This window comes from Podarcis gaigeae (assembly GCF_964106915.1).
Source record: "Podarcis gaigeae genome assembly, chromosome: 8".
Lineage (NCBI taxonomy): Eukaryota > Metazoa > Chordata > Lepidosauria > Squamata > Lacertidae > Podarcis > Podarcis gaigeae.
Genome location: NC_139684.1, coordinates 2632465 through 2648487, shown reverse-complemented (window position 1 = coordinate 2648487; position 16023 = coordinate 2632465). Strand labels below are relative to the sequence as shown.

At 46.1% G+C, this 16023-nt stretch overlaps 1 protein-coding gene across 3 annotated transcripts in view; it reads left to right on the top strand.

Moving 5' to 3' along the window:
• The window catches only part of FER1L5 (fer-1 like family member 5), a 103614-nt gene that overhangs the window by 40679 nt on the left and 46912 nt on the right, over positions 1-16023 (top strand). For all 3 annotated transcript variants that reach the window (XM_083753106.1, XM_083753107.1, XM_083753108.1), the window contains 9 exons: positions 3966-3996; positions 5216-5331; positions 6981-7104; positions 9596-9672; positions 12131-12199; positions 12996-13039; positions 13366-13448; positions 15080-15186; positions 15800-15913. In XM_083753106.1, the coding sequence (XP_083609232.1) occupies positions 3966-3996; positions 5216-5331; positions 6981-7104; positions 9596-9672; positions 12131-12199; positions 12996-13039; positions 13366-13448; positions 15080-15186; positions 15800-15913 (765 nt within the window). The remainder of the gene's footprint in view (positions 1-3965; positions 3997-5215; positions 5332-6980; positions 7105-9595; positions 9673-12130; positions 12200-12995; positions 13040-13365; positions 13449-15079; positions 15187-15799; positions 15914-16023) is intronic.

The following is a 16023-nucleotide window of genomic DNA, read 5'->3' as shown; positions in this document are numbered from 1 at the left end:
CTCCAGTTTGCCAGGACTTCGCCTGTTCTCCAGGAATTCTCAAAGATGACTGCCAGTGGTTCTGAGATCACATCTGCCAGTTCTTTTAATACTCTTGGATGCAGTTCATCTGGCCCTGGAGACTTGAATACAGTGGTGCCTCGCAAGACGAAAAGAATCCGTTCCACGATTCTCTTCGTCTAGCGGTTTTTTCGTCTTGCGAAGCAAGCCCATTGACAGCTTAGCGGATAAGCGCTACAGCGCTCTAGCGGCTTCTAGCGATCAGCTGTTAAGCGGCTTATCAGCGGATCAGCTGTTAAGCGGCTTATCAGCGGATCAGCTGTTAAGCGGCTTAGCGGCTTAGGAAAAGGGGGGAAAGCAAAAAAAACCCGCGGGAACTCGCAAGAATTTTTCGTCTTGCGAAGCAACCCCATAGGGAAATTTGTTTTGCGAAGCGCCTCCAAAACAGAAAACCCTTTCGTCTAGCGGGTTTTCCGTCTTGCGAGGCGTTCGTCTTGCGGGGCACCACTGTACATCTAAACTAGCCAAGTATTCCTGTACTATCTCCTTAGTTATTCTGTGCTGTGTTTGCTGAATCATTTGCTCCAAATTCTTCAGGTCGGGCATTGTTTTATTTATCGGAGAAGACTGAGGCAAAGAAGGCATTGAGGAGTTCAGCCCTTTCTGTGTCCCCTGTTTGCATTTCACCATCTTCTCCTCTGAGTGACCCCACTGTTTCTTTGTTCTTCCTTTTGCTACGGACATACCCATAAAAGCCTGTTTTGTTGCTTTTAACCTCTCTAGCAAGCCTGAGTTCATTCTGTGCTTTAGCTTTTCTTACTTTGTGTCTACACATGCTGGCTATTTGGTGGTTTCCCCCCTTTTCCATTTTTTGTACACATCCTTTTTTAATCTTAACTCAGTTAAAAGTTCTTTAGATAGCCACCCTGGCTTCTTTAGGCACCTTCCATGTTTCCGTCTCATTGGTATTGCCTGAAGTTGTGCTTTTACTATCTCCCTCTTAACAAACTCCCAGCCATCATGAACTCCCTTTCCTTTTAGTATTACTGTCCATGGGATCTCACCCAGCACTTCCCTAAGTTTTATGAAGTCGGCTTTCTTAAAGTCAAGAAATTGAGTCCTAGTATGCTTGGCTGCTCCTTTCCGCTGTATAGTAAACTTCAGAAGAGCATGATCAGTCGCGCCTAATGATCCTTCCACTTCTACCCCACTAACCAGATCATCAACATTGGTTAGGACCAGATCTAAAATGGCTGTTCCTCTTGTTGCTTCTCCCACTTTCTGGACAACGAAGTTGTCTGCAAGGCCAGTGAGGAATCTGTTTGACCTTATGCTCTTGGCTGAGTTTGACATCCAACAAATATCCGGGTAATTGAAGTCCCCCATTACTCCTATCTCCCTTCCTTTTGCATGCTTGGCCATCTGTTCCAGGAAGGAATCATCTATGTCCTCTGTTTGGCTTGGGGATCGATAGTAAACTCCCACAATGAGGTCCCTGTTATTCTTCTCTCCCTTAATTTTGACCCAAATGTTCTCACTTTGGCTTTGAGGTTCTAAATCTTGGATCTCTTCACAGGTATACACATCCCTGACATATAACGCCACTCCTCCTCCTTTCTTGTCTGGTCTGTTTCTCTGAAATAGATTGTATCCCTCCATTATTACATTCCAATCGTGGGACTTATCCCACCAGGTTTCAGTGATGCCTATTATGTCATATTTAGTTTGCTGTACCAAGAGCTCAAGCTCGTCTTGTTTATTTCCCATGCTTTGCACATTAGTGTACAGACATTGAAGTCCATTAATCATTCCCCCGTGTCTCTTATTTAAGGATTTTTTCCTCCCACCACTGGGTCTGCGTGCTGTTTGCTCCATTTGGTCTATGACATTTGGATGATCATCTTCATCAATTGATAGACTCAGGACCTTCAGGAGCACTGTCTCCCTCCCCCACATTAGTCAGTTTAAAGCCCTCCTGATGAGGTTTCTGAGATTTTTGGCAAAGACATTCCTCCCAACCGTTGTGAGGTGCAGCCCATCGCTTGCCAGAAGTCCATCTTCAAGAAACTGCAGTCCGTGATCTAAGAATCCAAACCGTTCCTGTTTACACCATTTGCGAAGCCAGCTGTTCACTTCCACTATTTTTCCCTCTCTCCCTGGGCCACGTCATTCAACTGGGAGGACAGATGAGATGACAATTTGTGCATTTAATTGCTTCAATTTCCTGCCCAGAGCCTCGTAGTCTCTTTTGATCTTCTGGAGGCTATTGCTTGCAGTGTCATTGGTTCCCACATGAACCAAGAGGAAGGGGTATTTGTCAGTGGGTTTTATGATTCCTTGCAATCGTTCAGTTATATCTTGGATCTTAGCCCTGGGGAGACAGCACACTTCCCGAGACATCTTGTCAGGCCCACAGATCACTGCTTCTGTTCCCCTCAGTAGGGAATCCCCTATCACCACTACATGCCTCCTCTTAGGTTTGGTCAGGGTTCTTCCGTGAGCTGTCCGTTCCAAGGTCGCCTGCACATTCCATGTGGAGTGACTTTGCTGCTTGTCTTCATATACCTGATCAACTGTAATGAGGGAGAGATCCTCAAATGGAGTCTGCTCTTCGTCTTCCATGCTAGGGGAGAGGACCTCAAAGCGATTGTGTATTTCTAAACAATCAGAGCGAACCCTGGGCCTCCTACTTCTTTGAGTCACGTTTCTCCATATATCTGGCTCCTGTGTTGGTGAACTAGCCTCCTTCTCAGGGGAGTCCCCTGTCTCCTCCTTGGTGGAGACGGTGTGCTCTGTTGCTTCCAAGAAGAGCTCCAGCTCTCTAATTCTTTGGAGCGTAGCTACATGTTCCTCCAGTTGCTGGACTTTGTCTTCTAATAGGGCAATCAACATGCAATTGCTGCAGGTAAAGCTGCCTGGAACCTTTGGCAAGATGGCAAACATTGCGCAGGAACCGCAGGCGACTGCAGCTGTTCCCTCACCCTCCATCTTGAGAACGTGTCGTTGGGGGTGACTACAGCGGTCCTCCATCATAAAAAGCATGAAGACAGGACAAATAACTCCCCCCCCCAAAAAAAAACCTAGGTCTCCCCCAACAAACGTTTGAGACTACCTCCCCTAAATCTAAAAGATGGATCAAACTGCGTGCGCCTTGCGGCGCATGGTGCTGCCCTGCAAGCTCTGATAAGCTCCTCCCACAGCTAATCACCTGCCTCAACAGAAACCCTGCCCCCTCTGACCTTTGCATAGGGAGAGCAGCTAATCAGCCACAAAGAAACACACACACAAGAAAACCTTGGGTTGGTTTCCTTGGAGTGAAGGCCACGGAAGGCTGATGGTGATTTCTGTGGTAGAAGATTTATAAACACAGGCTGAGCATGTTCTGGAAGGTCTACAGCATTAATCTTCCAGCTGATTATCTCTTCCTCCTACTTTAGGTTCCTGAGGGGGGGGGGGGGTCACCAAAGCCATAGCTTTGGATTCTTGCAGAGAGCAAGTCAGGCCTCTGTGTCTCTTCTGCAGCTCCAGCCCCCAGATGACCATTCTCCTGTGTCCTTTTCCACACAGAGATATCTTGATGACATCCCCTTTAGCCAGGGAGAGGGAGGGAGACACACCATCTTCCACTGACCACCCAGAAGAGCCTCCAGAGATTTAGAGTTTCTGTGACAACACATTAGCATACATTACAATACAGATACTTAATAGACCTGCCTATGCTATTTCCTTAATAAAGAAGCATTTGACCATTTTAGCAATCTCCCCTATTCCTGTGGAACCCCATTTTAGTTATAAAATCACAGGATTGGAAGGGAACCCCACCTCCCGCCAAAAGGAAAAACCACCACAATTTAGTCTAACCACAAACTCTTTGCAATATTCTGAATTGCCCTGAAATTTCCCCACAGCTCAATTTTTCCTTTCCTTGACAACTCCTGTAACTCCTTCTGTTTTCTCTCTTGCAGATTGAGATCGGGCTTGTGTATGAATCTCCAGGTACTTTTGTCTAGAGCCAGTGGCGAGTTTGAGGGCTCTTGGGAGGCAGGGTGTCCAAGACCCTTCAGCCACTGTTCCCTTCCTCCGCCCTCCATTGGGCCTTGTGCTCCATCCTCACATCACAAGCTCCATGGATGTTTTTGGTGTCAGATCCTGTTAATTGTCCTACTGGTTGTTTTGTACTAATATGCTTTTTATATTGTAGTGCATTATATTTGTATTACATATTACAGCTGTTATGCTACTACTAGATTTAAATTGCCTATTTTCTATGTATATTTTTGGGAAATGAAATGTAAACCGGCTATTGTAGGACATGGGATGGTATTACTACACTATGGAGCCCGTCAGATTTGAGTATATGGTGATGGCAATTGAAGGCAATTGAGAGTGAGAGCTAGTGAGGCAATGTAAGCAATCAGATTAACCTTTTCACAAGGAGTGCCTAAAAGAATTGGAAAAGGAAGCCCTCATCAACAGGGCTTCCTTATATTACCTACAGTTTATATTACCTACAGAGTAAGGAAAGAGGGACTCTGACCAGGTCACACAGTTTTATATTGACATTTGACAGAAAGGAAGCATCCTTGTGATACTGTTACTCATAGCAACTCCCCTGCGAGGAGTTCTCTTAACTTTTTAGTTAAGAGAAAAGGTGAGCAAGAGGTGAAATGACAGAGGTGTCTAAAATGATGCCTGGCCTGGAGAAAGTGGAGAGAGAAACGTTTTTCTCCCTCTCTCATAACAGCTGAACTCATGAACAATCAATGATGTTGGAAGATTCAGGACAGATAAAAGAAAGCCCTTCTTCACAAAGCAGTTAAACAGTTAAAATATTGAACTGTTGAACTCACTCCCGCAGGAGGCAGTGATGGCCGCCATCAAGGATGGCTTTAAAAAAGGATGCGGCAAATCCATGGAGGAAAAGGCTGTCCTTGGCAATCAATGGCTGCTGGCCATGATGACTATGCTCTGCCTCCATAGCTGGAGGCAGCAAGGCCTCTGAAGACCAGCTGCTGGAAACCCCAGGGGAGAGAGGGCTCTTGGGCTCGGGTCCTGCTTGCAGGTTTCCCACAGGGATCTGGCAGGCCCTGGTGAGAACAGGATTCTGTCCAAGCCTAATCCAGCAGGATCTTCTAATTTTTTAAAATGAATGTCTATCCACAATTAGATGGCACTTCTGGATGGTGTGAATGTTGGCTCTTGTTCTTTTCCCTAGGTCATGCTTTGATGGGCAAATGGCTGAGCCTCTATGACCCAGCTAATCTCAATGCCGGACTAAGGGGCTATGTGAAAGTTAACCTCTGTGTCCTTGGAGCTGGAGATCAGGCGCCGGTAAAAATCTTTACATTACAACATCTTCACCACCTCAACAGAGGCTTGTCACAGGCATTCAAGTTCATGTGATGCCATTGGCAGCTATTAAAATGATGGGGTGCCTTGTTTGGATAATGGAATAAAGCATCATTTTTCAAGACTGGTAGATCAGACGCCAACTTGCTAAACAGTTTAGTAGAGCAGGACAGGCTGACTAGACAAGCAGAACTCTTGGTGGCCTTGTACCAGCAGCCTAAATAGGAAGAACTTGGGATTTTAGCAGCAACATTCTTAAGAAGATAGATATTATCTATACCTGGGTCCTGCTACAGGATGCCAACAGCAGCTCAGTTGATAGCTCAGTTAGTTAGAGTGTGGTGTTGAGAACATCAAGGTTGCGGGTTCAGTAAGGGACAGCTGCATATTCCTGAACTAGATGATCCTCAGGATCCGTTCCAACTATGATTCCATGATTCTACTATGTGGGGTGCCCACCCAAATTCCTATGCCAGACTGGGATGGTGGATATGGACTTATTCCTGTGGGGAACAAGGTTCAAACTCCTATTTTGCCCTGAAGCTCAGTGGGTGAATGGGGTCCAGTTGCTCCATCTTGACCTTACCACCTGTCTCGATTTGCACCTGCCCCTACATTAAGAACCTCACAGGAAAGCTGCTTGGGGTTCCCCCACTATCTAAAGGGCCTTTTGGGTAGTAGCACTCCAGCCATGGAACACCCTCCCCAGAGAGGTTTGCCTGAAGCCTGTCTTTTGTTTGTTGTCGCTTTTCCTTCTCTCACCTTTTGCAGATAATTTTAATTGCTCTTGCAATTCTGTGGTCTTTAGCTTTATTTAAGTTTTGTTTGTGCCTATATTTGAATTGTTGCAAACTTTTCCAGGGACATGAACAAGCAGCGGAAAAAGACCTATAATTAATTCATTACCTTACCTCATAAGGTTGTTTTGAGAACAGAACCATGAATTCTACTCTGAGTACCTGGCCAAATGGAAAAGGCCCACTTTACACCATTGTCTGCCCCCATGTGGCCCTCCTGTGTGGCTCACCACAGGGAGAAGCTACAGGACAGCAGGTCCCATATGCCAGATCTACTGTTTTCTTGGGAGACGGCATGCCTGTCAAACTGGGTTGAGTTTTTCCACAGCTTTCCTTGCAAAACTGTGGGCTGGTTCCAACATTGCATTTGTTCCTGCTACAGTGTTTGTGCTCCTTTTGCAGCTGCCACTGAAATGAACACAGAAAGTGCCCTGTTTGAATCTGAAACTCCCTCCGTGTTCTGTAGGGATGATCTGTGACAGCTTTCACCCACCTAGGGCCCTCCCTATATTTGAGACTGAAAAAGGATTATGGGGAAGGGAGCTCCCTGACAGAGCACCTGCTTTGCTTGCAGGAAGTCCTGCCCCCCACCCCCAGCATCTCCAGGTGGGGCAGGGAATGTCTCCCATCCAAAGTCTTGGGAGCCGTTGCTGGTCAGTGTGGCCAGGTAGGCCAATGGCCTGATCCATGATAGGGCAGCTTCCTGTGTTCCCATCCATCCCAACTAGCACAGCTGGGGCAGGCTGCGGCTGATGGGGGTTGTGAGCCAAAAACATCTAGAGGGCCACCAGCATCTGGGTCACAGGTTTATGTTGCGCCTTTCTCTTCTCCAAGGATGCAGCCCATTTGCCAGACAGTGGCGATTTGGAGGCCAACCTCCTGCAGGCAGCAGTAATGCCAGCAGTACGCAGAGCCATGCTCCAGCTCTTTGTATACCGAGCAGAAGATTTGTCTCCAAGTAAGTTTGCCCTCTCTCTCTCTCTCTCTCTCCACACACACACACACACACACACACACACTATTACTTCTGTTTGGCCAGTGCTTTCTAGGCACAAGTTTGAGAAGTTTTTCATTTGCCCATCTGCTTTTCCCAGAAAACTCACTGTTTACTGCTAAATCAGAAGAAACCCCAATCAGGTTTTTGAGTGTGGGTGTTTGTTCTGATTCAGCAGTAAACAATGGACAAAGGAAAAACCTCTTGGTGACTCTGCATCTCTGTACCACACTCATAAAGTGCCCTCTTTGTCACAGTGGGGTGGCAGTGCGAAACCAAGATAGGGACAATGGCCCCTTTCTCTTTTTTGTCTTTTTCTATAGAGAGACTAATTTTATGTTGCAAATTGCAGCACATTTTTTTTTAAAAGTTACAGATCTCATATAGACCGAAGTGATAACCATTAAGATCAGTAGATGTAGCTTGGTCCCTTGGTTTCCTCGTATCATGTGTTAATCTTTGCATGATGATGCCAAACACACTTATACCAACTTGCAATCAAAAATTCAGAGGATGTTTTCCAGCCTCCATCTGTTGATCAGGCTGCAACCAAGAGGAAATTAATAAGGTATTTGTGGAGGAGGTTTCCGTGGAAGAGTAAACCGCTTGGGCGCCTGGAGCGGTGCGCCCAGGGGCAGCGTGAGCCACCCATAGGAGCGGGGCGAGGGCAAGGCCAGCCGCCCATAGGGGCAGGGTGGGGCCTTCGGAGTCTGCCTGCCTCCTCCCACTCAGCCACCCTACAGCTGGGGAGGGGGCAGCGGATGGACTGTTTCAGCAGCGTGGAGCCTCTACGCGCCCAAGCCACCATGTCTCTCCCAGGAGAGAGGAATGGCTTGGGCGCACTGCAAGCCCTGGGGTGAGTGCCGCCCAGCATTTTGTCACCCCTCTTGGTGGGGACACCCGGGGCAGCTCGCACCTACCGCACCCCCTTCCTCTGCCCCTAGGAGGTTTGGACCAGTAAAAATAGACAAGAGCTTAAGGGGCAGCTTCTGGGAGGGTCTCTCCCTTCATGTGAGACTTAGCATTTCCAGAGCACTGAAAGTGGCGTGAGAATGGGTTAGCTTCCTGTGGTGAAGCTTCTTCAGCCAGAGAGCCACGTTCCCTTTGGGGAGCCTTCAGTATGGCAGCCGTGTGCAGGGTTCCAGGGAAAAGATGGTGGAGCAGTGGATATAAATGTTGCCTTTGTATACTAGGCTCTTTTTAAACAAAGCTATGTTTTTTAAAAAGCTATGTAACAGATTTAAGCACCACAAAACTTCCCACCCACAAAAACAAATGAACCACACACTTACTATGGAAAAATGTTTGAAGTAGCCCTGGCCTGTGGGGGAAAGTCTTTGCATTTTTCATATGCATTTGCAATTAATTAAATACATAGGGTAGCAGCAGGGCTGGGATGTTCTTTCAGGAGCTAAGCCTACATCCTTCCCCACGTGTTGTTAAGACTTTGCCTCTGTCTTTGCAAGTATGCCAGGCTTTATAAAGAACTTAATGAGCTTTGCTGCTTTTTGCAAGCAAAAATGCTTGTTAATTTGTAATTTCAGAAATTCTATGCCTGGGCTGGGCCAGACAATGGAGTCCCAGTTAAACTGGTGGGTCAGAGAGTGAGGATAATAGCACAGTTTTGCTCTTGTGTTGGTGGACACAGTGGACTAAGCCTTTGCTTGTGAAGGGGCAGGGGGAAAAGGCAATAACCGAGGAATCGCCTTAAGCTTTGTCCTGGCTTAAGAACAGAAGAAGAGCCTTCTGAGTCCGGTCAAAAGCCCCTCCTGACCCAGCATTCTCACAGTGTCCAACTGGATGTTTGTGGGAAGCCTGCAAGCCAGACCTGAGTACCATAGCACTCTCCACCCCTGCAATTCCCAGCAAGTGGTATTTAGAGACCTACTGACTCCAACCATGGAGGGAGGACATAGCCACCATGGCATGCATTGCAGTGGTGCATTAGTGTGCATGCATGGCCTCCACAGTTCAAGTATGCACAGTAAGTAAAAGTGCTTCTTCTGACCTTTTCTCAAAACTTGAGAAACAGGATAATTGCTGTTTTGTTTTTTTAATTTCAACTGGGTTTTGCTCTAGGAAGCTTTTTGGCTGAAGAACAAGGGGGGAAATGATTTACTTAAATAAATCAATAAATTTTTCAAAAAAATAAACCCAACAAAACAAAACAAAACAATTTTTAACAAAGAACATTCAGATAAGTGGCTCAGAGGTCAAAACACAGCCAGACAAGGGTTTGTTTCTGTTAGGCTATTATATGAGTGAGAAGGCTTGAATCTTTTCTTCTAAATGATATAGGTGAATAGTTCAGATTCATGTTCCTCCAGGTTCCCTTATGCGGTCAACACATTCCCATTAGAGCTGTCTAGCAGATAAGAGAGTAAGGAAGGGCTAACACCCTGGTAAAATGGGATCATCAAAAAAGATTTAATAGGGCTCTTACTTTCCTCAACAGTACGGAGCAACATGGATGTTGATCCCACTGGCGGTTCAGTTGACCCTTCTCTGGAAGTTGATTTTGCAGGGAAACTGGTATGTAAAATGCAGCCCTAATTATTTTATTCTTCCTTAAAGGAAGACAGTAGCCTCTTAAGAAAATAACATCTGCTACTTATAAACAATACAATAAGGTCCTGTATTCTACAGCCTTTGAATTTACTAGCCTGTACAGTCTATGTTAATCTCTAGTAGCATAAATGGAGGAATGGGCCAATATTTCAATCCATCTTTGCCTGATCACCTGAAGGCCCCTGATGCTCACCAGAAATAGCCTAGCCAATGGTTGTTTACAAGCCTAGTGTTTGGTGGAAATGACAAGTTGCAGTAATGCAAAACAAAAGCAGGGTAACTACCTCCTATTTACCTGGGAACTCATTTTTATGTCTTGTGTGGAAAGATGCAACTTGAGAATGACTTGAAGGTGTATCTGTTAGAATTGTCAAAGGGTGCATTTTGCAAAACTCTGGTGCCAGTTTGGAAGGAGGCTGACACAGAAACCCAAGCATGCCAGTGACGCGAGTGCCTTGCTGGCAGGTCCTGGTGTTTCCACACAGAGAGGCATTTTCTTCCAGGTAGTGCTTCATTGACACATGCTCAGCCTCAGGCTTAGCTGGAAATCATAGCACTGGACTCACTTTCTGCAGGTGAGCTGCTTCTGGTTGCCATTGAGGACCCTAAGGAAATTGGGGAGGTGGCAGCAATCAAGTCCCACACAAAGCAATGCACCCTCCTTCCAGCTATCCTCAGCGTGGGCTAGGTGCCATTTTTTAGCTACCAGTGACACCTGGGAGCCTGGCTATTAATATCTCTCTAATATTAATATTTTTATGGAGCACTATCAATGTACATGGTTCATAATTGTGGATGGGGGAGAAATTCTACCTAATTCATATTTCCTGAAATTATACAAAAACTAAACTGTAGTTATGCTTTGAAATCAGCAGCTCTTTAAATTTTACAATGCAGTTCTCCAACCCCAAGAAATGTGTTTATTGGAGGAAAGTGTGCATAAAAATGCATATATCGTTGAAAATAATACCAAAGTGCAGTACATTGTTTTAGAGAAACTTCCTTTCAAAAATGTGTATACAGTCTTAGTAGAAATCCTGCTTTTTGTGGCAAACCAAACTTAAGATCTGGAAAATTAGAAACTAAAACCATAATTAGAGCTTCCATATATAATTGATTAATCTAACATGTGCATTGATTAAACAGACATTTTGTCAACTGGAAAACTGCTCCCAATTACTCAGGCAGCAAATTAATGTTTATACAAACAACAGAGGGCAACCACCACTGTTATTAGTAAAATCATAGATTTGAAAGGGACCCTAGGAATCATCTAGTCCAACCCCCTGCAATGCAGGAATATGCAGTTGTCCCCGATGGGGATCAAAACCTGCAATATTGGCGTTATCTATCAGCACCACATTCTAACCAATTGAGCTATTGCAGGTAAGCAATTATTACCTGCCTTTCACCAGCAGATGCCAGGGCAAGCTACAACTTAAGAGAGACCCTTTCTTTCTCCCTCACATAGGAGGGAACGTCTTTTTGAAGGCATTACCTGCCATGGATGATATAGGAACCTATCTTCTAAAGACACAAGAAGTTTGCTTCAGAACCATTGCTTTTATCTATATGCAGATTTAAACAAGAAACTGATTTCTTCATCGACTAAGATTTATTTAATTGAATGACATAATCTGCATAAAAGATGATGTGCCATATTCTCTCTATACAGCTAAAAATTAAATACATCTCCTTTCCAGCGTTCTTGCTGTAATATTTGGCGCATTGACTCCATGGTACTCCCTCTCCCTCTCCAAAATGCACAAAGCAAAAACCAACCAATTGTCATTCTTTTTTTTAAAAAAAAACCCTAGCAATGCATTTCCATCAATAACCATTTAAGTTCCAAACTGACTGACCATGCGACACTGACAATAGCAGGGAGCCTTCTCTTTGCCTTGATCACCACATTGGAGAACTTGCCGTGAACCAAAATGGGTGCGTCTCAGCCTTGGAAAGAAGTCCTTGAAAACTACCAGACCTCAAGGAGTTTGATCAGCTGCTGCTTGCCCACACTTACTCCTGCCTGCATCTATAGTACACTCATAGCCTGAAGACAGCAAGAAGCGCTGCTCATTCAGTTCTCCAGAGGCTTGGTTCCCTGCAGCTCAGCCTTCCATGTCAGAGACAAGTGAATATATATAATCCTGTTTCATAAGATAGTCATAGGATCAAAGAATTGTAGAGTTGGAAGGGACCACAAGGACATCTAGTCCAGTCCCTGCAATACAGGAATCTTTCTCCCAGCATGGGGCTCAAACCCACAACCATTAGACTGAGAGTCTCATGCTCTACCGACTGAGCTATCCCCTGTCATCTAGAAGTGGGAATCTTACCTGGCATTAGCACGTGCTGAAAGCTAAGCCCTCTACAGAATGGAGGCTCTTTACTGACCTGCTCCCTTTACCCACATGTTCAGCTAAAGACCAGAGTTGTGCTCAGAGACGCCAACCCTGTGTGGAACCAGCTGATGTTCTTTCCTATGCAGGTGAGTATTGTTATGCAGAAATGGGGCGAGGAGAGAGAGAGCACAGGGGTGCACTTTGTGGCTGGGGCTGAGCTTGCTTCCTACCACTCATGACACCACGTTTCATTGGGGAGGGGAGGGCTAGTTACTTAACCCCCTCTCCTGTCTGGGTCCTCCCAGATTGCAGTCTGTTACTGTCAGGATGAAATGTCTGCTACTATTTACTGTTTACACCACTGACATGCAAACCCTCGCTCTGGCTCAGTTTGGAATTGGCCTTGGCAAACAGAGCCCTCTGGCCCTAAAACCAGAAATTAGCTCAGTCCTTTTGCTTTCCAGAATGCAGAATATTGTTAGGTTCCCAATAACAGCAATAGAAGCCCAAGACCTCAGCCACCAGCTCTCCCTCATGCAAACTTTACTTAGCTGCTATAATGGCCTCCATTTATTCCTGATGCCAGGGGTGCTGAAATGGGAGCATGTTCATTGGTATCCCAGGTGCAAGGAGATTTGGGACGTGTCAATTCCATGGCACCTGAACTTCATCACTGATTACTTTCTGATCTGCACATGCCTAACAGCTTGTTTTATTTTCTGAGCTGGAGAAGAACTTCTCTGGGACACATGGGTATTAGGAACATGAGAAGTTCGTTCCCTGAGCTGGGTAAAACTAATCATACAGCCCATCATCTCTAACTTACTTTGACTGAAGTTGGGCTCTGTTATTTGGTCATGTGAGAGGCTGATGGAATCTTAGGTGGTCCATGGAGCACAGATGCAGAGAGGTTTCCTTACCAACTTGCCTTTTCCTTTGCAGATGCCTTCCATGTGTGATCTAATCAAACTCAGTGCTCTTGATGGGTGAGTGCTGCCAGTGCACCTCAAATGCGGAACAGTATCTAGGCCATATACTATGCCCCCAAAAGACATTGCCAGTCCAAGATATATTGCTGCTTTCCAGTCATGCAAAGGTCAAAGGTTTCTGCACATGGATGCCCTGCTCTAGCCCCCAGCCAAGCAAGTGAGAGGCACATGAGAGGGTACAGAGCAGAGCAGTGAGGAGTCTGTTCTGGGGAGATGGGGTGCAGTTGAGAAGAGTTCCAGGGGCTAGGAAGTGACCTGGAGTGCCACTGGGGGAGGGGTGTCCCCCTCCCTGCTGCCACGGAGCCTTCTATTTTGTTTTCTAGGGAACAAAATGAAGATAGCAGTGTTCTGGGGACGGCATTTCTCAGCCTTTCCCAGATCTCTTCAGCTGGGAATGACATGGGAAGTAAGCAAGCTTTGATTCTTTACAAACACACACCCTGCAAATCTGAGCCACCTGACAGCAACCCACTCCTTTCAATTAGCATAAGGCACAATCTTCCGGTGCAAGCTCTGATCTTATGCAAGCAGAGCTGGTTCCAGGTTTCAGAAGATCCTGGAGGAAGTGCCTTCCATGGCCCCTCCCCACCGGTAGCAAGCCCTTCGCTGGACAATGCAGGCATCCCGGACAGCAGGCACCAACAGGAGATGGCCTCCTGGCTTTGTTGTCAGAGACTCCAAGGCTATGTGACTGGACTTACTGCTATAGCCACCGTTTTAATTTGCCCAAAATGCAATGCCCGTTGCATGTACATCATAGTGCATTCTGGTGAAATTCAAAGGATGGCCTGGGACTTGGCACCAGTCACAGTGGGCCCTCCCAGGTCACAGGGCTTCTGGCATTTGCTGTGCACTGGTGCAAGCCCCATTGAAATGTATTGGAATAGTGGGAACACACTATCCTACGTCCCCCTCAGAGCCAAAGGCAGGTGAGGTCCAGGTCCTGAGTCTGAGAAGGATAATCGTTGGCTTGGAGGGACCACCTGGTGACCAAGTCGCCCAGAATGAGGAAGATTAGCAGTTTTTAGAGACTGGGTGGGGAATCTGTGGCCATGGAGGTATTAACAGACTGCATGCCCTTTCAGTCCCAGCTATCATGGCCAGCAGACAAGGATGCCAGAAGTTGTAGCCCAGCAGCACTGGGTTTTAGGGCAGTGCGGTTGGTTCCCCGCACAGGGTGCCCAGCCAAGGGGGCAGAAAATAATAGCCATAGTCATAATACTAAAACCAGTATTTTTACGGGTACCTACTGAGAAAATCCATTTAAAAAGCACCTGTACCAAAAGGTATTACTGCAAAAACATGAAATATGTGATGGAGGCACAAAATTTTGTCCTCACTCAAGGCACCATATTACCAAAGTCTGCTCCTGAGTCCAGCAACATCTGGAAGACCACAGTTTCCCCACCTGTCTTAGAGCTATATCATACCCCCCAACTGTACCTTCTTTCGTGGGACATCCCACATCATAGAAGGCAATCCTGGCTTCTGTTTGGATCCTGGAATGTCCTGTTAAAGACGTGCATTCTGGCACTCATCCGCAGGGTCACGCCAAAGCGTCTTCTGGTCCAGTACTTTGGCAAGACTCTGCCAACTCTCCAGATGATTGCCAGAGCACCAGACTGGAAGTTGCACCCCTCCTGATGTCCCGATTTGGGGAATGAAACTGTTGGAGGGCATGCTCTAGAGCAGATAGTGTTACGGGATTGGCTCTATACAATCACATGATATCAAGGACCAAGAGGATTCTGGGTAGTGGTGTCCAGTATTGAGCTGCCTCCAGTTCCTTCCCCTGGTCTTCAACCCCAGAGGCATGGAGTCCCATAGAGCTTCAGGTTTAAGCCCTCTGCTGCCTTTTAGCTTCCTTGGTTTCAGTGGAAGATTATGCAGGAAGACTTCCCACTGGATTGTGCCCTGGGGATCAGATCTGTCTGGTGTCCTCTTGAAGAGCACCCAAAACTGGCCACCTTGCCTTGCCTTGGGACTAGGCTGGTGGTGCACAGACTCTTCCTTCCCTCAAGCTCTTGTTGGTTTCAGAGAATTTCCCAGGCTTCCTGCCGTGCTTCGGGCCAAGCTTTGTGACCCTCTACAGGACGCCACCAGAGCTCATGAATGAAGAGGACAATTTAGAAAATGTTGGGAGTGTAAGTCTGTCTCTTGGTTGTCCATTCAACTTCTTAGGAGTTGTGGCAAGAGGGTTGTTGTTCTGCAAGGCACCAACACTGCAAACCAAAATAGTTTTCTGATGCTGAGCTACAACATTTACCAAGAGTGAATGACACAACCACTTTTTGTGATTAAGATATAAATTTCTATCCAGAAACATAATTAACAAGACCAGTGTCAGAGATGGATATATTGATTGACCAGTAGCCTCACTGGTCTCCTGGCACACGAGCTTCCAAAACCCTTGCCCCTGGGGGCAATCCCAATCCCTGGGGGCATGTGAAGGTATGTACCAACCATACCACAGCTTCTCAAATGTGGAAGGAGAAAGAATAGGGTTTATCAGGGATAATTTCCTCGGTGTAAAGTACCACTCATGTACACCTTGGCAAGAACAAGCTTTTGTGTTCCAAAGGTCTATTTCTTAACACTGAGAATGTGCACACTCTTGTCAAGCTGGGCTATTTTAGGCTGTGCTAAAGAGTGTAAGGAAAGGGTAACACAGACATCACAATGTTGCTCTTTCTTTTCAATTCTTCCTCATCATTGTCTGTTCTGCTCTTTCTATCACGAACTCTTCTTCTCTTTTAGAAGGAAGGGATAATTTACCGGGGAAGAGTCCTAGTGGAGCTGATTACCTACATGGATCCGGACCCCGTTCAAAGAATAGAAGCTGTTCCTGAACAATATATTACAAGAATGGAGGTAGCCAAAGAACAAAATATATACAAGTTGTTTTCTTGCCATGTGTAAACAGGAGTATGGGGTGGGGTGGGGGTGTTTCATAAGACCATGAAGATGTGGACCTTGCAGTA